The 22,606-nt window shown below is 40.5% G+C and overlaps 1 protein-coding gene across 1 annotated transcript; it reads left to right on the forward strand.

Moving 5' to 3' along the window:
* The first annotated feature begins 844 nt into the window (after positions 1–844).
* Positions 845–22,595, forward strand: gnav1 (guanine nucleotide binding protein (G protein) alpha v1). The gene is made up of 9 exons (XM_049719887.2): positions 845–1,254; positions 2,518–2,609; positions 7,928–8,020; positions 8,453–8,613; positions 11,940–12,068; positions 18,617–18,746; positions 18,857–18,928; positions 21,451–21,538; positions 21,984–22,595. Exons 1-9 carry the CDS (start codon positions 1,125–1,127, stop codon positions 22,172–22,174), a joined length of 1,086 nt encoding a protein of 361 aa, XP_049575844.1. The 5' UTR covers positions 845–1,124; the 3' UTR covers positions 22,175–22,595.
* Positions 22,596–22,606: the final 11 nt, after the last annotated feature.

A 22,606-nucleotide genomic window follows, 5' to 3' on the forward strand; every position in this document is an offset into this window, starting at 1 on the left:
ACTGGAATGCCCTTGTCCAAATCTTGGTTAATCTTGTTAATTTGGTAAAAAAAACAACTAAGAAAATAAAACACTGACACTGATTACAGTCTGATTCTAAAATGTAGCAACTGCGCGAATGTCAACTCTATCACTACCGCGTATGTTTTACCCGCAAAATTTACCAAGAAGAAAAATGATCATCACGCATGCACACGATACAACGTTCAATATCGCATCGTGTTCTGAAGCAACCACATGAAACGATGAAGACAGGCCGTCACATTCCAAAGACCAAACGCGTCATTCTGCAAGACATGCTGCAGTTTTTATGCTTCGCTTGCAACGTTCAAAGAGGCCCCGACTCACGAGATAAAGATACGATCAATTAACTGGCGATAAATGGCGTAAAACAACGCCCATGACGCATCAGTCACTTTTTAGAGGTGCATAGAAACGATCAGTTGCCATCATAAAACCAAAAAGTACACTTTACTGAACAAAGACTGATCATCATTGTTCTTTACATACACCAGTCACTGTATGTAATAAACTAAGTTTAGAATTACATAATATATATATATATATATTTTTTTTTGTTGTTGAAATCCCACCTTTGGGAAATTTCTTTTTTTATTAATTACAAAAACACGTGTAGACAAACGACCAACATATAACCCGGTTACAACAGTTATTTTCCCCCCGTTATGATTGGTAAATGAATTCTAGTTAAATGTAAGTACAAATAATAGACAAATTGACCAGTGGTTTTCCCACCCGTGATGGCAACCTGGGTGGAGGGCGTGTGCATGCTGACCTTTCCTGTCACACACATAAAAGTGACAAATCTGATTGGCTCCATGATGACGTCACTTCCCACGAACTTCAGAGCCTTCCCATCTGGAGTGAGAGGGAGGAACTGTGGATTGTTTGGGGTGAACAAGCGCAATATTTTGGATTTGCGGTGAAATAATAAGCGAGAAAACCCGGGAGCGATGCGTCCAGTGAGTTTGGCTTGCAATAAAAACCACGCTAAAGTCGAGGAGCTGTAAGCATGCGCTTGAGTTTGAACAAACTCGCTCGGTTTAAACACAGTCAGGACTTTGTTTGAGTCCAACTCCGAGAGGAGGACATGTGTGCTCGGGATGGGACTGTGTTTCGGTACCGACGTTACAGAGGAGGAGAAGAAGGCGAGGACACTCAGTGCCAAGATTGACAGAGACCTGTACGAGGGTGCCAAGCGGGAGATGAATGTGGTTAAAATACTCCTGTTAGGTGAGAGACAAACTTGACAACGTTTCTGGCTTTACTACTATCTCTTGTATTATTATTTTTTTAAATCTCTTACTAGATGTTGATTTTAATAAGCAACTTTTATTATCTTAGTTGTGCTGATTTCCCTATTCAGCCACTTGTTAGAGTTTATAGGACTTGGTCAACTGCTTCTCACAGACCAATGAAAAAAACGGATTTAAAACATTCACGCCCACTGGGCTTTTTGAATAACTTTTTACCAAATATATAGCCAAGGAACATACAGTATTTTACATAGGAAAAATATCTCATGTCTTACCACCAAACAAAAATGTCACAAAAACTGTAGCAGGCCAATTATGTAAAAATGTTTCGTCCAATGCAGGGGTAGGTGTCCAACTGACCTTTGTCATGGGCCACAAAGTAATTTTCCTCAGGTAGTTGTTATATATAACCTTGTAAATAATGATTTTTTTTTTTCATCATATGATTACATCTACAGAACAAATTGATGGAGAACTAGTTTTGAAATCAAGTAATGGATAAAACTATTCCTTAACTATTACAACTATTCAACAATTGTTCATGTTATTGTAAGAAGATGTTTGGTAACACCATCAAATGCTAAGTTGTAATAGTGCATCACAGTTTATTAAATATGGCAATTCAGTCCAGATTTGTTTAAGAATCAAGGACATGGTTTGCTTTCATGTCAAATAAAATGTTGTCAAGGGCTTGACTTTTATGATACCCAGGCCTTGATGAAAAAAATATATATTTGTAGTCATAGATCATTTTTAGACCACTTTAGTGAAACTGAATGATTTCCCACCACACATTAAGAGTTTAATCAGCTAGTGGACTCGTCGACGCGTGAACGTTGTCATTTCTCATTGATAGTAATCACCTCTCACGGATGCATCAAAAGAAAACATCCAACTATGTTTTGTCTTTCATGCATGCAATCCTCTGTCTCCTTGCAACCCCCCCCCCCCCCCCCACCCCCCCCCCCACACACACACACACAGACACACACACACGCCCCAACACTATTGAAAGGGTTAGGGTTTCTGGAAAATCTGTCACTAAAATTGCATTAAAATCATGTGATGCAGGAACTTCAGGTAAGCTCTGTAAATGTTTAGTTGTTTTTCTTATTTTATATTGTGTGGTAAAGAGGAGGCCATTACAGCCATAGAAATATCAACTATGAGTTGGCAAAAATTATAGAACCAAGCACAACCCTTTTTTATAAATGACTATACACCTTGCGATGCCTTCCAGGTGCGGCAGAAAGTGGGAAAAGCACTTTGGTCAAACAAATGAAGATCATCCACAGCAATGGATTTACCAAGCAAGAACTCAGCAGCTTCAAGGTCAGCAACTATCAGAGAATAACATTTTATGACTTCTCTGTAATATATTTTGTATGCTTCTCTCCCCTTTAAACTTCCCTCAATTGGTCTGGCATTGACCAAGTTGGAACTTATAACATTTTGTGACTTTTCCATCATATTTTTGTTATGCATTTTTTTTCTTTAAACTTAATATTCAGTCACTTGGTCTGGCAATTGGAACTTAAATAGCTTCCCTCACTGGTTAACCTGGAAACTTTTGTTATTCCTCCCTTTTGCTTGCTCTGTGATTGGTAGATAACAATGGAAACACTTATGGAACGGAAACAGTTGTATTCTATTTTCCATCAACTCTTATCTTTAGTCACATGCCTCTTGTTCCCGCCCCGTTCCTGCAGTGTTTTACTCATCCTCTGGCCCACCAGTCATTTCCTATCTGCATTTCTCTGTATATCTTTCCACTCTGGATGGAGGCTAAAAGGTTCAATACAGGCGGATAATGGAGATTGAATTAACATTTAACACTGCACTCTGATTCATCCATCCATCCATCCATCCATCCATTTTCTGAACAGCTTAGTCCCCACGGGGGTCGCGGGCGTGCTGGAGCCTATCCCAGCCGTCATCGGGCAGTAGGCGGGGGACACCCTGAACCGGTTGCCAGCCAATCGCAGGGCACACAGAGACAAACAACCATTCGCACTCGCACTCACACCTAGGGACAATTTGGAGTGATCAATCGGCCTACCAAGCATGTTTTTGGGATGTGGGAGGAAACCGGAGTGCCCGGAGAAAACCCACGCGGGCTCGGGGAGAACATGCAAACTCCGCACAGGGAGGGCCGGAGGTGGACACTCTGATTCATAACCATTGCAAAAAACTGATGTCACAGAGGTTGCACACAGACTCTTATGGAACAGCACAAGTAGAAAGGTTTGAATTGTTCAAATGACTTATATGTAGAGTACAAACATTTATTCAGTACCCTTGATAAGCAGTTGAAGCCATTCTACTCGTGCGCACCAATCGTAGTAGTACATGGACCTTAAGATGGATATCAAGTAAATACTCAAAATTATTTTCTTTTCACTTGAGCATTAGATCAAGTGTGGGAAAACATTTTGAGCTCAGTGGCATTCTGATTAATATTGCGTTTGTGGAATATGAGTTAAGCAGCAAAATTCACGTTTTTAATTCATCTCAGGGGGTGGCCGTTTTGCCAGTTACTGCAAGTGTACAATATCTATTGAAGTGGGTGTGTACAATTTGTATCCCAGAAAAGTCAACATGTACAGGCTTGCTGTAAAAAAAATAAAAGAAAGAAACTGTTGTTTGTGCATTTGGGATTCGCTCTCATGTGAAAGCATTAATTTTTTTCTGATTAAAAACCTCATCCCCAATGTGCACTTTGGTGACTTCTGATCACCCTTGCACACACCATCCCGCATCAGAAGTCAACTTGGCGTGCTTTAAAGTGAGCAGGTACTTCAAACTACACAGGAGTTAATCCCCTTTGTGTTTTGAATTTCATTGATTATGCGTCCTATTGACTTTGTGTCACATGAGGACACCGACAGGTCGAATGTCTGGAATGGGGGAGCAAGGGGGCTGCTTCTCATCTAATCCTTCATTCAGCCAGAGGGCCCCAGTGTGTTGTTTTGACTACTCACAAACCGGTGGACTAACACTCCAGTACACACAACATTGTGTAAACAAGGGACTTATGTGCAAATGTGTTTTCACACGATTGCATTGAACTCTTGTGCAGTATAGCTAGTAATTGTGTTGGTATTTTCATTGGCGGATCTATTTGATTTGTTCAATATGCGACTGCAGCAGTGTGTGGTTAATAAATATTAGGCTATGACAACTCTTTATTTTTATGTGTTAAAAACGCTGACCCAAACAACTAGAACAGTGGTTCAGTGTGCCAGAATGGATTACTGAGAGGCATACAGCGGCTGACACTGCTGACGTTCCCCCTCTCCACTGTCTTTCTCACACATACACACTCGGTGGATTCCAGGTGTCTTTTTTTTCTTCTATGTTCCCCGCAAAGGTGCGGTGGCAAAAAGGGATTCCAATAGAGGTTACTAGACTGCGTAATATACTTGAGGCTTCATGCTGTTTTTTTTTTTTTTTTTTTTTTTGTGTGTGAGAGATTCATTTTCATGGTGGTGGTTGGATGAGAGAATCTTTCCTTTAATTTGTGTTTTTTGATCTCAAGAGATAACCCATGCGGAATGACCCAACAAAGATGGATTACTGATGTTTGCGTACCGTTGTGAACATAAAAGAAAGGTAAGCATGAGTCACGGAGGGAGAGGCAAAGCTGTACTGTCGATTGAATAAAAGGTGGAAGGGGCCAGGAAAAAAAACATGAACGCATCCAAGGAATCCACTGTTTCTGCCAACAAATTTCCGACAGATTTTTATCTGTGAAGTATGTTTTTTTTTTTTTCTCATATTGTTGCTCTCCGAAAACACATGAATCTCCAAATTTAGGCAAGGCAAAGCAGCTTTCTGCATTTCAACATAACTCAATATGCGTCACATAATGCTAAGTAGTACATCATTTAAAATCACTAAAACAAAAAAAAAAGTAGTTGACCAAAATTACTAACGAAAGCGTATAGTGCAAGAAAGTAGATTTCAAAAATGCTTTAAAAGACCTTCATCAGAAAGCATAGTTTTTAACCTGGATTTGAAAGCATTTTCCCTTGTGGCTGACTTCACTTCTGTTGGCATCCTATTCCATTTGTGTGCAGCATAGCAGCTAAATGCAGCTTCACCATATTTACTTTGGACTCAGGGCTCCTGTAATTCACCCGAGTTTGCAGACCTCACATTTTCTGATTTACACATCAGTCGCAGAATTTTAAAATCGGATCTACAGTTGACTATAAACCAGTGTCAAGCCTTTCGGACTGTGTTCTGATCTCTTTGTTCTGGTCGGAACCCGAGCTGCAGCGCTCTGAATGAACGTGTTTTTTAAAAGGGAGTGACACCAAGTGTTTACTAAGAGCACTCTTTTATTTTCTTTATTGTCAAAAACAATTTTCTCAGTTTTGGTTCGGTAGAAGGACATGTTTGGTATTATTTTAGACAGTGACACGAGACCAGACCTGAACTGTTGTCATTTGGGCACATTGAAAGCTATACAGTAGCTGTGTGCCATCTGCATAACCATGATAGCCAACATTGACATTCTGAATAATATTGAGCCAAGAGAAGCATATACAGGCTAAACATAAGGGTTCAAGGACTGATCCTAGAGGCACTCCATGTTATAGCTATTAGATCAGATTCCAAACTTCAGACAGTTCCATTTATCTAATTATTGGTACTGCAGAAATTCTTGCTTCATTTGGAAAATCTTTGGTTCATATTATATTTATATATATTATATTATAGTTTTTTTAATTAGCATGATGTACTCCTCGGTTTGATGGCGGAATTAAGCCTAGATTACCTGAATGCATGAGACTGATGCAACGTACACCACGCTCTAGATGCTTGAAAATGTTATTTTTTGATCTTTAAATACATTTGCAATATTTTGTCTTTTAATGAGTGTAATTGCTTTCAAATATTTATATCACCAGCTCATAATAATTATATTTAATCAATAAGAGGTCTTAAATGAAACGGAAATTCCCTTAAAAAGGTCTTGAATTTGACTTTTGACTTGACTTTTGTGTTGACAAGCTTCTCTGGTGATTTTCATGCTCCTCTATCGCCATTATGTGACATAATTATATCTTATGCCATTAGTTACATATTATGAAGCTACCCAGTAAGATAAATCTATGTACGTATCTATTGTATTTAAATGATTGCGTTGCTCATATTGTATACTTCTAATGTTGACAGTAGAGAACCATAAAAGCGGTCCAAAAGCAACCCACTTTTGGAATTAACGTGCACTGAACTGAATACATCTTGTGTAATGTCACACTTGAATGATGATTTCCACTGTTTAACTTTGAGGTTCCTCCGCATTGGTGCTCCCGCTCCATTTGCAACCTAACTCATCATAGCATTGTCAACAATGTTCTCGTAAAAGTGATTGATGTTTAAATTTGAAGTAGTGTTGCTTGAGGCACGTTTTATTGAAACTGCAACCATTTCCCATGTGGACAATCAAGAGAGCAGCCATCAGACTGTGAGAGAATTGGAATGGAATGCAAAGCTTAACGTTCACTGGCAGGAGACCGTCTGCTCAAAGTTTTTGAAAGTTACTGCTCTTGTGTAAGTTTTGTCATTTAACTAGGAATTTAGACCCTGAACGGCAAAACATGATTTAAAAGATTATAAACCGTATTTATTAATTTGATTATTCAAAATAAATTCACGTAACACAACATGATTTGCACAGCGTGAAGATACGACAATGTCTCTCTGCATGAAATTATTTTGTGAAAAGAATGAAATGCTTTGAAGATAAGATATTCCTTTTATATAAATTAAGACAATTATGAAGAAGGTTTGCTGGAGTTAAACAGTGTTGTGAAGAACCAGAACAACCAGCACTTTATCAAAATCAGCCGTCTTTGTTGTTAACATTCACCTCGAACACTGAGGGACAAACAAGGGTCAGATAGATTCGAATTCCAGTTTTCCTCGAATGTATCATTTACTCTGTAGGTAAGGCAACTTTTGATTGTCTGACATAAAATTTGTTACCCAACCAATTGCAATAATGTTTGTTGACATCATCACATCTTCACAGATGTGTATAAATAAGTAGCATTACACCTAGCTACTTAGCAAAGCCGATAGACAGCAGCCATACATGTAAAAGTTTACTAAACAGTCATGTTTAAAGTCAGTTTGGGTGTGTACGTGGCTAAAACAACCAAAATTCCAAGTAGTCGACATCGATTGCTCAAAATTACTGTTATGTTTCTGTGGCACTTGCCCAAATTGTTCATGAGAATAGCTGTGTAGGCTGGAGAGTAGTTTATGTTCTTTATTAATTGTTTTCCCCTTGAATTTATTAAGGCTGGAAGCCTGTCACTGATGATTATTTTAATAATAGATTATTCTGTTGATTATTTGTTGATTTAATTAATGAATTGGATGCATAAAAGCATCATGTTCAAAAACAGAAACTTTCAAATTGACAGTGCAGAATATGCAAAATTAAAAAAAAAATCTGGGAATTCAATGAATATAGAGGGGTTACGTATATTTGCTGGTGATTCTTCACCATGAAGAAAAGTACAATTTTAAACTCGTATTATTAACATTACTCCTAGGTCATCTGATCCAGTTGATTTTTTTGATATGAATCATTTTTGTAGCCTGTAGCCTATTAATATGTTTTGATATGTCAGCCTGCAGTGTTGGATAACCTTCTGACATCCATGAAGTTTGTTCTCCATGGGATGGGCGTCCTCCGCATCAACCTGGCTAACAGCAGGAACAAGGTAGACGGCTTTTGTTGTATTTGCTACCCTATTCTGTACTTTTTTTTTTCCACTGCAACTTATTTCTTGTACTGACATCAGTTCACCACTAAGAAGCAGCATCTCACTACTGTGACTGCCCCATCCTACCTCTCAGCATTCAATTTTATGCACGACTGTCACATTAAGATTCCTAAGGGGGTTGATTGGGAGGATTCATTTGATTATAAAGTCCTGTGTTAACATGATGGAGCTCACACACTTTCCACCCACTAATCGCATCCTGTTGGGAGAAGATGTTTATCAAAGAATTTCCTCGAATAATTGCCACTAGTGTGTGTTTTTGTACGCGTGTGTGTGCGTGTTGATTTATCAGTTTTATAGCGATAAAGTACGTCGAGAGAGCAGCCACAGTATATATTCATATATCCTAATTTGTGTCTTTTCTTCCAGGTGCACGCCCACTCAGTTCTGTCATGTGGTCGCTGCTTTGACGAAGATCAGGTCTTTTTTCCCTTCTTGAGTCACGCCCTTGCCTGCTTGTGGGCTGACCACGGGGTGCGGGCCGCTGTAGCTCGGGGATATGAGTATGAGCTCAACGACTCAGCGCTGTAGTAAGTGCTCTCTGAGCATGCAAACACACACACGCACACACCCTGTGCTGCAAAGATGCAGGGGTCTAATTAGTTGGACTTTACGGCTGCTACTCAGCCATGTGCTTGCTGCCACTGGTTATTAATCTTACAGCGTAATGATCAACAAAAACTCCAATCGCACCCAGCAGGGCACAGCCATATGCCATGGACAAACAAAACAAAAAAAATGTCTGAAATGTTACTATGCAGCTATTATTATTAGTGCATTCCAGGCCTCTGGGTGGCAGGAATTACAAAATGATGAACATACTCAGAAACCTTTTCAACATCTGCTGGCTGGTACCTCACTAACCCTCTCGGCATCAATACAAGCCAAATGTAATGGCCAAATGTATTGTGCCATTGCTCAGTCTGCACGTTTATCTGGATCTGTACCAACATTTTAAAGCTCGTGTCTCACTTCTACAACAAATGGTCATCAAAACATGACCTCTTGCTTAACATTGTGCATTTGGCGGAGGTCAAAGTGTGCATCCTCATAAGCCATTTGGCACCTTATACAGCATGCAACACATAAACGTGTTTTATTTGTAAATCTATACTTTGAATTTAATTCTAATTCTCTGTGGCGGAAGATCGGAGCATGTTGAGAACTCAAAATGAAAGGTAACTGTAGAGATGATGGCGCGTGTATTGCACAAATACGTCAGAGCTGGGGGAGGTTGTCTGGTCTCATTCGCCACCCAGCGAGAGGCTGCGGCTCTTAAGTTATCTACCCCGACAGGCCACACTGGTCCCCCACTGAGAGCCACCAGAGGTGGCACAATTAGTCATGCTCTGTACTTAAGTACTTAAGTACTTAAGTTCAGATCCTTGTGTAAAGTGAGAGTCTGGTAAAATTAATATACCAATTCAACGCTTGCACTTAAGAAAAAATAAAAAGTCATTCATCACACAGTTTTCCATTTTGGCTTGCTATCAACCAAAGTTTTCTACTGCTCCTACTATTTTCGGTATAGTAGCCCGTATTATACGTGAATAAAACATTTACCAACGGATGCCTCTTTTGCAGACGAGGGATGAGAAAGTTCAGAAAAGGACAGACTGAAAACGTACGTGGGTCCATGTTAATTGTCCCTAAGTGGCCCAAGTGCTGACGGACACCCATTTCTCTGATGATTATGAATAAGTATGGATTGACGGTGACGGAAGGGTGCCCAGGTCGCAAATGAATGACTGAGTGACGGAATTTTGTATAATGGTTACATCCACTAATAGCATAACTACCTAACTTTTTTTAAATTTTTTTTTCTGCCAAAGTCAGTTTTTTTTTTTCAGGAAATGACTCTCCATCATCCAATTTAGGTGTTGCAAAAATGCCTTCCTCAAATCTGATTGGCATTTAATTTGATTGGTATTTATTAAGCTATTCTGAATTTGATTTACAGCTATCACATTGTTTTCCGTCCTGCTTCTTGAGTAAGCATTTGACCTCTGGTACTTCGACTGGTGCTTTCTTTCTTCTACATGACATACAAGATGGTTGTATTAGCTATGAACAACGTCTGTGCAATGTTTGCTAGCCACTTCTATCTACTTCACAATTTCTTTTTTTCACCCATGGACAGCTTGCTGATAGCTCACAGTTGTCAGAATAAAACACAATTGTGAAGGGACACACCTGGGCATCAAAACACAGTCAGATGCTCCAATACTTTTGCTGTCTTGAAAAAAGGGGCTTCAACACCTGACACTCACCAATCTGACGCAAATATACTGTACTGATTATCTGAATGGGCAAAGCTCTGCGAATGTGCACGGCAAAGTCACACCTCAATGGGTTCTGTATGAAAGGCACATGTGAATAAATAGCTGGTTGTAATATTATACCTCTAATGTGGCACTTACGTGGAAATATTGTCAAAGAGGCTTTTTTTTTTTTTTTTGTCTACATGTGCCCTGAAATTGACTGTGAATCAGTCCAGGGTCTACAGAGACCCAGCGTCAAGTAGGACAGACTCCAGCTCCAGCTAGATGCTAAACAGGATAAGTGGTAGAAAATGAATGAGTGGTTGGCTCAAGAGTGGTTTAATATTCAAGTAAGCTATAAATGCATTTCATTGAGAAGTCTGTGAGTGTCTGCCTGTGTCCCAGTGGCAAGGAGAATCAGCTTCCATCATGTAACTCCTAATGTTTCATAGTGTCTTTGATGACTTCCGACATCAGCCGAGGCAGAGAAAATTATCAAATGCATCTTTGTGCCTGAATCTTTTTGCATTTACGTAGATTAGTCAGCTTCAGGGACTTCAAGGCAAAGTGCGTCACCGCTAAACGTATTTTCAAGCTGTCTTTGAAACGTCACATATGAATATGTTCTATTTTGTTGGAGGGAGCCATTGTAGGACGTTATCTTCAACCACCCAACTGAATCCAAGCGTAATCTACTGCTTTTCACATTTAAAGTGGAACCAAACAATTTACAAATAATTTAGCAAGTGATATTTTTCTCTGACTTTCCCAAAAACTAGTGTACACTAACACAAAATATATGATACTAACATTCACTAAAAATAAGTCTCGACCCTTTGGGCCCCTCTGAACTGTGAGGCAGACATGCGAACAAGTGCCTTGCCGTGCCGCCAGAATAAATATGTTTGTGACTAAATACTTTTAAACTAAATTTAACAACTTAGTATAGCGTGAAAATTACCAACCGACACAGGGCGGAGAGCAAATCGAGACAGACACGGCTTTAAATGTACATTTGACAGGAGTTAAAAAAAGACAACAAGAGGAAGTCTTCAGCCGAGATTGCTCTTTATGGAGAAACATCACTTTGAGTTGCGCAGCACCATCCAAGCCAGCGATGTTGTTATTGTATTTACCAAACAGCAGGATGCGACTTGCCTTCCAAGAAACTGATTCAGAATGACGAGTTGAGAATGTCACAGTGGGCCCTGCTACTTTTAGATGTCTTGTGTGTCGCATGTGTGCTTGTTTCCATTCGGATCGCACTTCCGCAGGCACAACGCACACTTGGTTGTGCTAATTGTGTTACGAGCAAATCTGTGTTTGAACGTTTGCCTCGGATTATCATGACGGTAAACCACAGAGTGAATATTCATCATGAGGAGCCACTGCGCCCCCTGGGGCTTGACTCTTATCACTGCACACTCAAACTGCTGCATTGGCCTAATGGCCTTGTACATACGTATACACACTTGTAATTTATTCCTAGTTTTTTCTTTGATCTAAAGCTTGTCTGCAGGTTATTTGTTGTCCCCCATGTCTCTTCTGTCTTTGACCTTTTGTGCCCCTTTCCCCTCCCTCTCCTTTTTTTCCAGTTTCTTTGAAAATATGAGCCGCATCTCGTCTCCAGACTACATCCCTACAGAGATGGACGTTCTGCGCGTGCGGCTGAGGACTACAGGCGTGATAGAGACCCAGTTCAAAGTCAAGCACCTCACTTTCAGGTGGAATGCTTATACTTTATTCACCTATACGATATGTGACATATTGCAGTGGCGGACAAACGTGTCAGACAGGAGGTCTGAACACCTTTCATCCAAAGTTACTCTACTTTCTGAGCTGTGGCACTCTTATCTCTGTCTACAACCCTGCGATGATGTGCAGATCTAAGAAGGAGATGGGTGGCTTTATTCATCAATAAGTCAATACGGCCACACATGCATACACACACGCACACAAAAAGTCAAAGGCATCTCTGTCGTGGCCTTATCAGTATAGGAGCAGAGGGTAGATGTCAGATCATCATATTTATTCCTGATCAATGGGCCAGTGTCACATAATACTACCTGCTTCTTCACCCTCTCTCACTGGCTAAACTCATTTCCTCAAGCTGCTGATGGTCTTGACAGAATGACAGATAATGAGCTTGATTTCTTTGTGGCTTTAGTTGAACAACCCTGTCATAATTACAATGTTTGGTTTTAATGCTGCTGCAGATGTCAGACCATTGATGTGGTCATTTTTTTAAATAATTAAAAATAGCAGTAATGTATTTGACTTATAACAGTGCAAACATACATCATTTTATACATGCTGTTTAAGGTCATATTGGATATTTAATGTACATTTTGAACAGACAAATCCATCCATCCATCCATCCATCCATCCATCCATCCATCCATCCATCCATCCATCCATCCATCCATCCATCCATCCATCCATCCATCCATCCATCCATCCATCCATCCATCCATCCATCCATCCATCCATCCATCCATCCATCCATCCATCCATCCATCCATCCATCCATCCATCCATCCATCCATCCATCCATCCATCCATCCATCCATCCATCCATCCACCCACCCACCCACCCACCCACCCACCCACTATCCGTCAACCAACCAACCAACCAACCACCCAAACTCACAAGTGATCTTCCAAATTAATTTTAATTGGACGAGTGTTATTTAGTTGAGCGGATTGGTAGTTTTATTGTGACGAGTAGACATACAGGCAGTGGTGGGCGGGATATGCATTACAACCGAATTGAATTATGTGCTTTCTGTTGTTAGTAATGTCTACCTGAGGACTACCTCGGCTGTGAAGCTTCAACAATATAACTTGTCCCTCATCCCCACATCTCATATTGAGTGATAATAATGAAACACATTAGGTCTGCTTTTACAAACAATGTAGCGTGAGTCAGTTTATCAGCCAATTACTGAAGTCGACATCTAAATCTTGTTTGTTTGTCTCTGGGTGCTGCTGACTTATGGTTCTTTCGGTTATGCTTCACTAATGTGTATTATGTTGAAGAACATTACCCAGCCCACAAAAGCCACACGCTCCATTTCTTACAACTGACTTTACCTTGCTATATTTTGTGCAACACGTCCAGACTCGCATAGATTTTTGATGGGTTTTAAGTCTTTGGTGGACAAGCATGTGTCAAATTGTTGTATTGTCTTTATTTTTTACTATTTCTTTTTTCTGTCAATGTTTAAAAGAAAAACCTGTTCATTCAGCGTACTCACAATTAGACGTTGGAGCTGAGAGATTTATCGTTTTGGAGTCGAAATCATAATCTCAGACAACACGATATTGTGATCGATGGAAGCTGCTTTTTTAAATGTTTTTGTGTCGGTCAATGAAGAAATTCCGTAAAATACAAAATATTCTGTAATCATTGTAATATACAGTATTCAAAGGTTGATGTGGGCATAATTAGTAATGTCCACATACATTTTGGTGACAAATGATTGCAGTTTTCCGACACATTACGCTTCACGTTGAGTTTTAGGGTCGTTTAACAACGATGTCCTCGTCTTGTGTTATTTACAAATAGGTACATATTTTACAATTATCTAATGCCACATTACACAATGCCACTCAAAAAAACTCTTGCAGATAACATTGACATGTTTATTGCATACAAAAAGTCAAAGTCAAAGTCAGCTTTATTGTCAATTTCTCCACATGCCAAAGACACCCAAAAAACCCAAAATTTCGTTCCCCCCCTATCCCACGGTGACAAGACATGGCCCACAACAGACAATCAAGTAAACAAGTAAACAACAGCGTGCTGAATAAATAATGAATAAATAACACAACAAATAAATAAGAGGAGCAAAAAGGAGCAAGTGAGCGTACAGCAGACATTCCAGAAAATAGCGCAACAGTGCCGCACGCTACGCAGAAGGGGGTAGCGAGTTCAGGGTCCTAACAGCCTGGAGAAAGAAGCTGTTGGCGAGTCTAGTGGTGCGGGAGCGCAGGCTCCTGTACCTCTTCCCAGAGGGCAGAAGGTCAAACAAAGAGTGAGCCGGGTGACTCACATCTCTCGCAATCGAGGTTGCCTTGCGGGCGAGATGGGAGGTGTAAATGTCAAGTCAAGTCAAGTTTATTTGTATAGCCCTAAATTACAAACAGTCTCAAAGGGCTTCACATAGCCAAAATTGACAATTATTCTCAAAGCATCCCCTGATCATAAGCTCCCAAAAGGGCAAGGAAAAACTCAAAAAAACCCTGCCAGGGGAAAATGAGAAACCTTGAGAAGGGACCACAGATGGAAGGATCCCCCTTTCAGGATCACCAGGTTGTAATGGATGCAGAGAGTGCACAAGTAATACATAATATGAAAATCAATGAAAAAAATGGATGTCGGAGGTGCCATCGATTGTCCTGGCAGTGTCCTCAAGGGGGCCGAGCCGCAGCTCCCCCATCCCGAACTGGTCCCCGAGAATCCAGCCAGCCGCTATCAGCTTTTGAGCCACCTAACCCCCTCCCCAGCCGGGGAGGAGGTGGGCAGAGAGAACAGAACAAACTCCGGCCAAATCGGCCATCAGAAGTTAGTTAAATGTCCTTCAGGGAGGGGAGCGAAGCACCAATAATCTTACCAGCCGTATTCACTATGCGCTGCAGGGCCTTCAAGTTTTGTTCAGTGCAGTTACCACCCCAGACAGCGATGCAACTGGTGAGGACGCTCTCAATGGTGCCACGGTAGAATGTAGACGGGACTGCCTGAGGAGCACATGCACGCCTGAGCTTCCGCAGGAAGTACAGGCGGCGCTGAGCTTTCTTTGCCAATGACGAGGTGTTTGCGGACCAGGAGAGGTCCTCACTGATGTGCACCCCCAGGAACTTGGTGCAGCTCACCCTCTCCATCACAGCACCGTCGATGATCAGCGGCAGGTGTTTTGTGTGACCCTTCCGGAAGTCAACAACGATTTCCTTGGTCTTGTTTACGTTCAGCAGGAGGTTGTTGTCCCTGCACCACATGGTCAGAAGGTCAACTTCCGACCTGTACCGAGTTTCGTCGCCCTTTGTGATGAGACCCACCAGAGTCGTGTCGTCAGCAAACTTCACTATGCGGTTGTCGCTGTAGGTCGCAGTGCAGTCATGCGTCAGCAGGGTGAAGAGCAATGGACTGAGCACGCAGCCCTGGGGGCCCCCCGTGCTCAGCGTGATGCTGGCGGAGATCTTGTCGCCAACACGCACCACCTGAGGCCTCTGACAGAGGAAGTCCAGTAGCCAGTTGCAGAGGGAGGTTCTGAGGCCCAGCTCGTCGAGTTTGCAGATGAGTCGCTGCGGCACAATGGTGTTGAAGGCAGAGCTGAAGTCCACAAACAGAAACCTCACATAAGCCTCTGCACCTAAAATTATTTTTAGTAAGGCTGTTTTAGATAATAACCGCCTATCAGTTAAACAAAATCACACCTTTTTGACATATTTGTATTAGTATAATTCAGCATTAATTTTTTGGTGCACAAAATAGCCAGTATTATAAAATAAATATTGCATTTAAAATATATATATATTTGTAGAGATCTGTTCCTCAAGTGGAGAGTCACAGGGATCTGGTGGGTGGGCACAGCATCAATGTGAGTAGTAGACTGGCCAGCCAGCAGTCCAAAGCTGTATCCCCTTTTTGGAACAGACATAGAACTCAAAGTGAATGACTGTCTGCAAAAAAAAAAAAAAAAAAAAAACATTGAAAAGCTTGATCATTAATTATCTTGTCTTTCTAGTGCATTTAATTGAATATAGATTGGAAAAAAAATTGTACTTACTTTGTTTTTATGTTCTTTTTGTTTAATGTCCCGACTTTGTTTGTATAACTCACTGTTAAAAATGTGAAGAGAACACCTAAATGATTGAAGCATTTCAGTTTAAAAGCTTTGATCACGTTGTGTCATTTGTTGGATAGAGGTGGCAAGATGGGCTCCATGTCCCTGTATGTACTTGCTGAAATGTCACAAGGATGATGCTGGTAGAAGAATGTTCTCCACAGCATCCCTCTGGATCTCCCACAATTGTCACATTAACTCAGTGTGAACCCACTCTCATCTGTAAAGAGAACGGCCCTGCCAGTGGCCAATCTGCCGCTTCTGCCATTTTCTGGCAAATGTGAATCGGACCGCATGGTGCCAGTTTCTGAGCAGGAAGCACAGACCATACTTGTGGTTGTCTGGCTCCAAATGAAACTCCAAAATTGTCAAATCTAGGTACCTCCTAGCTGTTGGATGCTGTGGACATGTCTGCTAAATGTGCTAAAGGGTGGTGGGGATTGTTCATGATGAATGTAAGCTTTGCTGACCTCCTCTCTCCCACCACCATCACAGACTCCAAAGGATATTCCAGCAGAGAGCCAGCCTTCTGTACCAGCTTGTCAATCCTGGCCCTTTTCTCTCACAGTGCTTTTGCTCCCCCAGCACACCACAGCATAGAAAAGGGCTGATGTTAACAACCCAGGGTCAAATCTATTGAAGAACAGTTTCAGGTCCCTACCCCTAACCCACCCCCAGCCAGCAGGAACTGTAGCTCTCCCATTGTCCTCAAATTGGCCAGAGATTTTATTCATGTTTTTGCCAGACTTCTCAAGCTCTGTTTTGTTTGAGCTGTTCCTCCGTCGTCCTTCTAAAGCTTTCTTTGCCCTTCCGGATCTTGTATTTAAGATCCTTCTGCACTATTCTCAATTCCTGCCAATCTCCAGATAAGAAAGCTCTCTTCTTCTCGTTCAGCAGGACCTTCAGCACATATAGTTTGTTGTTGGAGAAGTTAGTTGGTAGATGTTCGCCACACAGAAGTTGATATACATAGTCCGTGATGCAGTGGGTGAGGCATCGATGTCCTCATTGTTGGCAATCTCACCAACAATGTCACATTTAATTAAGGAGAGCAAAGTCCCAGGTGGTGTTGCAAGACAATCTCCGATTCCTCCCTCTCAAACACCATACCTCTTATCTGCCAGAAATCTTGAGGAGATACATAAATGAGTTTGGTTAATTTACACCCAGCATTGTGTGTATGTGCATACTCACCTTGCTTTAGGAACAAAATCCCGGGTGTTGCTTGGGGAGTTTAGCACATTAAAGTTATTACTTTTAAATTTGCAACGATGTTGGCTGGTGTTTTTTTTACAAGCTGTGTTTATTAGAAAGTGAAACATAAGGACTCTGATAAACAACAGTTTTCAGCACAGTTGGTGCAGATAGTATGTTACTTTATAAAAAAATATATAAATCTGAATATTAATCAGTAAAAATACCAACACGTTCCCTTGAAAATGATGGCTAGCATATTTTAAGAGAGTTTTTACGTAGGAACGTTATTCCAACGTTATTTTTATTTGATTTTTTTGCCTCCAGCTAACACCATGACATCATTGAGGCATAGTCCATGAAAGGGTCTATAGCTCGCTTTATGTCATGGCACACTATTAACTTCACTGACTGAATGAGTGTCTGGAAAATTTCCATCTGAATTTGTTTTTCTCATGGGCATGGCATCCAATGTTTGTTTCCCTCTGTGTGTCTGTGTTTTTGTCCCCTCTTGATAAACGGCTACATTAGTTCCAAGGATGCTCCAATGAAAGGTGGCGCACCTGACCAACTGGTGACCAGCTAGTGCTCATCTCTGATTTTCTTTTGTTTTTGTTTTTTTCTTTTTGTGCTATTGAATCAGATTGACCTCATATTTGTCTTTTTTTATTCACCCCACCATCATGGTGTTTTTTATTCCTGCGCATTGACATGAATGAAACCAGTGCAGTTTATACAAGCAAAAAACAACACTTGTAATGTTGAATAGTAAACGTTTGAGTATTGACTCTTGTGAGAAGCTTGGAGAGTCACCTTGCTAAATCATTGGCACCTGGGTCCACCACTGCACAATAAATAGTTTTACAGCTCCATCTGTTCTGTTCCCTAAGCTTATTTAGTTTCATCTTCACATTTTAAGCCTTTTTTGGGAGATCAGATTGCTTGTTTCATTTCATGGCAAGACAATAATAGTTTCATCTAACGGTAAAGCTTTTATTTGTGCCTGCAAACTGAGAATATGAGAAAAAAGCTTGGATGAATCGTGTTGCTAAAAAGTTGACTAATAAGATTTTAGCTCAAAGCTGTGTGACTATTTACTTTTACTTGGCACATTTACAGCTTTTACAGGTATGTTAAGTGTGTATTTCCATATTGAGAAAAAAAATGCTTAAGATTTTTTTTCCCCCCTTTATATTTTGATCTCCCCTGATTTTTCCATTGGGTGTGTGTAGGATGTATGATGTCGGAGGACAGCGAACGGAGCGGAGGAAATGGATCGGCTGCTTTGAGGATGTTCGGGCCGTGCTCTTTGTGGTGTCACTCAGCGGTTATGACATGACCCTGGTGGAGGACCCCTCCGTGGTAACCGTTTGATACAAAAACAAATAATTGTTCAATTCAAAGATGAATGCGCTCACTGCACCATGGGGCTTTCTTATGGCACCATGTGACAGTATGTGTCTCTTGCGTAGAATCGTCTGCAGGAGAGCATGAAGCTCTTCTCCTCTATCTGCAACAATGTCTTCTTCCGAAATACATCCATGGTGAGAAACTACTTTTGCTCCCTACATGTTCGTTCTATTCTTTACTTTGTCGAATGGATGATGACGTAAGTAGAAGAGAGAGAAAGTCAAAAGTTGAAATCTCGGGGTGCTTACCGTGGAAAAAAACATGGTCAGTCGCAACATGAAGGGATGCAAACAAGGGAGCGTTAAAGACAAAAATCAAGTTATTCCACACCCGTCGCCTTATATAAGAAAATTGTTTGATGTCATAGGTTCTGATGCCAAATGTCTTAGGTTAGAAAAAAACCTGGCATTCAAAAATGTTCTCTTTTTTATCTGGGAAAAAAGCGTACAATGTGTATTTTTCAGTTGTTATCATTAGTTATTACTCATAGCAGTTTTTTTTTTTTTTTATCATAATTCTAAAGCTTTTGTTACACATGCTTAGAATGAATCGTGGTAGTTCAGATCACAAAGACTACCCAGACTTTTTGAGTCGAAATCCAAAACATCCAACTACATACAAATTGCAATTCAACTGTTGTAAATTTCCTGGCTACTGTACATACAGTATAAGACAGTAAATAAATTAATTATAAATATATAAAATTATAAATTATATATAATAAATATATTATAAATTGTATCAAAGACTTGGAAATTTTGACCTTCAAGCACATTTGAGTTTGTCATTCCTTTTCTCAGACGCAATTTTCCACAGCAAATGAACTAATTGGCTTTGATGAAGTGATATTCAGCCTGAGCAAATGAACTAATTGGCTTTGATGAAGTGATATTCAGCCTGAGCAGTGCGGCAGCGTTAAAAATATAGGTGGAACATATGCTCATTGTGACCCCTGCCTTTGAGCCTTCTGTCAGTTGTAATTAAACACTAAGTTACAATTAAGATGAGCTTTTCCATTCTGGAGTCTGCTAAATTATTCTATTAAGATAATCGTGTGACAGGCTTGCTCAATTCTTTCCACTTAGCTTAGCAATCCATTTACGTTGCAAGAAAGTGCACATGTCTGTCAACGGAGGGGAAGCCTACACTTCCCTATACTTTGTTGTTGTTGTTGTTGTTTTTTAAACCTGCAATCCAAGACTCTTATAAACAAGGAACATAGATTTGCCAAGCAACATCATATCTGAACGGCTCGGTTGTTTGCTTCTTGTGAGTTAAACCAAAATGTAACTTTTTTTTATTTCTTACTAAAAATACACTTTAGCGTGTAAACTAAAGAAACTGTTTGTGTTTGGAAAGTGGACAATGAAAGGTTTGTGTGCTGGCATTGTGTGTGTGTGTGTGTGTGTGTGTGTGTGTGTGTGTGTGTGTGTGTGTGTGTGTGTGTGTGTGTGTGTGTGTGTGTGTGTGTGTGTGTGTGTGTGTGTGTGTGTGTGTGCGCGCGTGTGTGTGTGTGCGTGTGCGTGTGCGTGTGCGCGTGCGCGTGTGTGTGCGTGTGCGTGTGTGTGTGGACTTGCATGGTGACACGACTAACTGGCTCATTACCACTAAGATACTTTTTAATGTGGGCGGAAAAATTTGTAACCTCAATTAAGTCTTCCTCTGGCCTGCTCAGTTGTAATGACACACCTCGTATTCATCTGGGCCTTTTTTAGGGGGGTTTGATCACTGACATAATTTTAATTGGTCAACTACAAAGTGGATAATGTATTCCCGTGAGACCTGGCGTCTGAACAGGAGTTCATTTGAGCATCAAGAACACGTAAAGGTGTATGTGTGTGCGCGGCACTGCAACCGACATCCGATTGATGGTACTACGACATGTTAATTGACGTCACAATCAACTCCTGCCCGCTGCGGCCCAGTTGGTGATTTTTAGTCTACGTAAGCGTGTCCAAAAAGTCATGAAGCCATCAGCATTTATCTTCTTAGGGTTTGCAGTTTTGGTAAGCATTAAATTACTTTGCTCGCTAATTGACCTTTGTGCTTCATTGGAAAATTGTCGCCTGGCAAGATTTTCTTCTTTTTCTTTTTTTTGGTCCCTGATTGCAGTTTAGTTTTTGGCGATCTCACTGCTACTGCATTTTTACACCATCGATGGCAGTGGAAGGCTAGCCACTACCACAATTGCATGCAGGCATTCATGGAAACCTATAGTGAAAGTCTATATGGGAGGGCTGAACTGAAACTCGGCAAGCTCAATTCATTGGATGCTTTGGAGACTTCATGTTGTTCAAAGGCTTCAAGTAAAAGATTTTGATGCTCAAAAAGTGCAACGCGTACGATGGCCTTGTGTCTGTCCTATACCTTCAACGAAATTCAAAAAGCAAAGACTTGTGTTGTGACTTTTGGGCACTCTGGCACGTACATATCGACAGTGTAAAGAGACAAACTCTTTTAAAAAACTTGATGAATTGCTTTCATTGCTTGCTTCGTTATTGTTTTGCTACACGTGGGAATATGTAATATGGTCCCTGTTGATGTTTGATGGTCTTTCAAATTGATTTTTAATTTCCATTTGAGAGAAAACCTCTGACTCATGATGAACACCTTGAACGCTGATTTTTCTTTTCTCTGCATGGTCTTTTTCTTTCAGATTTTATTCATGAACAAAATTGACCTTTTTCAAGACAAGATTCTATATTCGGGGCGACACCTGCGTCATTACCTCCCTCAGTTTAAAGGTTTGTCTAACGGTTAAGCCTTTTATATTTACCTTTGGAACACGTAAAAATTCTATCCATCGCTCATTAGAAAAATTGACAGCTCATCATAACAATGTTTACGGGAATTCTCATTAAAATCATCAAATTCTTAAATTCACCCTGGCTACTTTAACAAATAGTCATATTGCGAGTTTTAAACTTGCCAATACATGTTACCTTGTAAAACGTGCATTACCTTTTATGACTATTTTCATATCGGTTCTAGTCTGGGCATGGCAGTCTACTTTCTTCGAATTCCAGCTCCAGCCTTCCTATGGAGTTTGCATGTTTCCGCTATGCTTGTGTTGTTTTCTGATGAGGATGGGGGGAAAAAAAGGATGGCTTCCGGACCCGTGCAAGCGCTAATCTAAGCTTGACTTGAACCCCAAAACATTTTTAAATTACCAATATATATATCTTCCAGGAGCAGACTATGATGTAGATTCGGCTGCCCGCTTTATCACCGCCACCTTTGTCTCACTCGACGCAGCTGCCAGTAAGCTCATCTACCACCACTTCACCACAGCCACAGACACCTCCAACATCCAGGTGGTCTTTCAGGTGGTTATGGACACTATTATAAAAGAGAACCTGGAGGCCGTATCTCTCCTGTAGCTGACAGAAGTCCGAGTTCCTAACAATTGAACCCGAAATGGACCTTTGCACATGATGCGGGAGTAACAATTAGTTAGTGCTTTAATAACCTATTTTTATTTTATAAAGGTTTATCTTAAAAAAGTTGATTACTTACCTGTTTGAACTGTTTGGGATCACACTTAACCAGGTGCCTTTTAAATGTGATTTGTAATGTCTCACAGCAGCTGTTTTAAATGTCCTTAGTATTTCATGTCTTGACTGGAAGTAAAAGGAATTTGATGCCTTATGTTGATGATTTTCTATTATTAATGTTTGTTTTTTTTAAACTAAAAATGAAAGTACACATTGTTGTTCTTTATGTTCCCAGTGTCTTGCTCAGTTCAGAATGTTCAACATTGTCCTGCAATGTGTAATACAAGTGTGTGGCTGGAATCTTTAATCGTTTCCCTT

The sequence above is a fragment of the Syngnathus scovelli genome, chromosome 5 (genome assembly GCF_024217435.2).
Source record: "Syngnathus scovelli strain Florida chromosome 5, RoL_Ssco_1.2, whole genome shotgun sequence".
NCBI lineage: Eukaryota > Metazoa > Chordata > Actinopteri > Syngnathiformes > Syngnathidae > Syngnathus > Syngnathus scovelli.

Bases quoted from the DNA above. Each gene is read 5' to 3' on its own strand.
- gnav1 (XM_049719887.2), top strand. From the start codon at position 1,125: ATGGGACTGTGTTTCGGTACCGACGTTACAGAGGAGGAGAAGAAGGCG. The intron at 8,614-11,939 runs GTAAGTGCTCTC...CTTTTTTTCCAG, and splicing joins CTCAACGACTCAGCGCTGTA to TTTCTTTGAAAATATGAGCC. The intron at 18,929-21,450 runs GTGAGAAACTAC...TTTTTCTTTCAG, and splicing joins TCTTCCGAAATACATCCATG to ATTTTATTCATGAACAAAAT.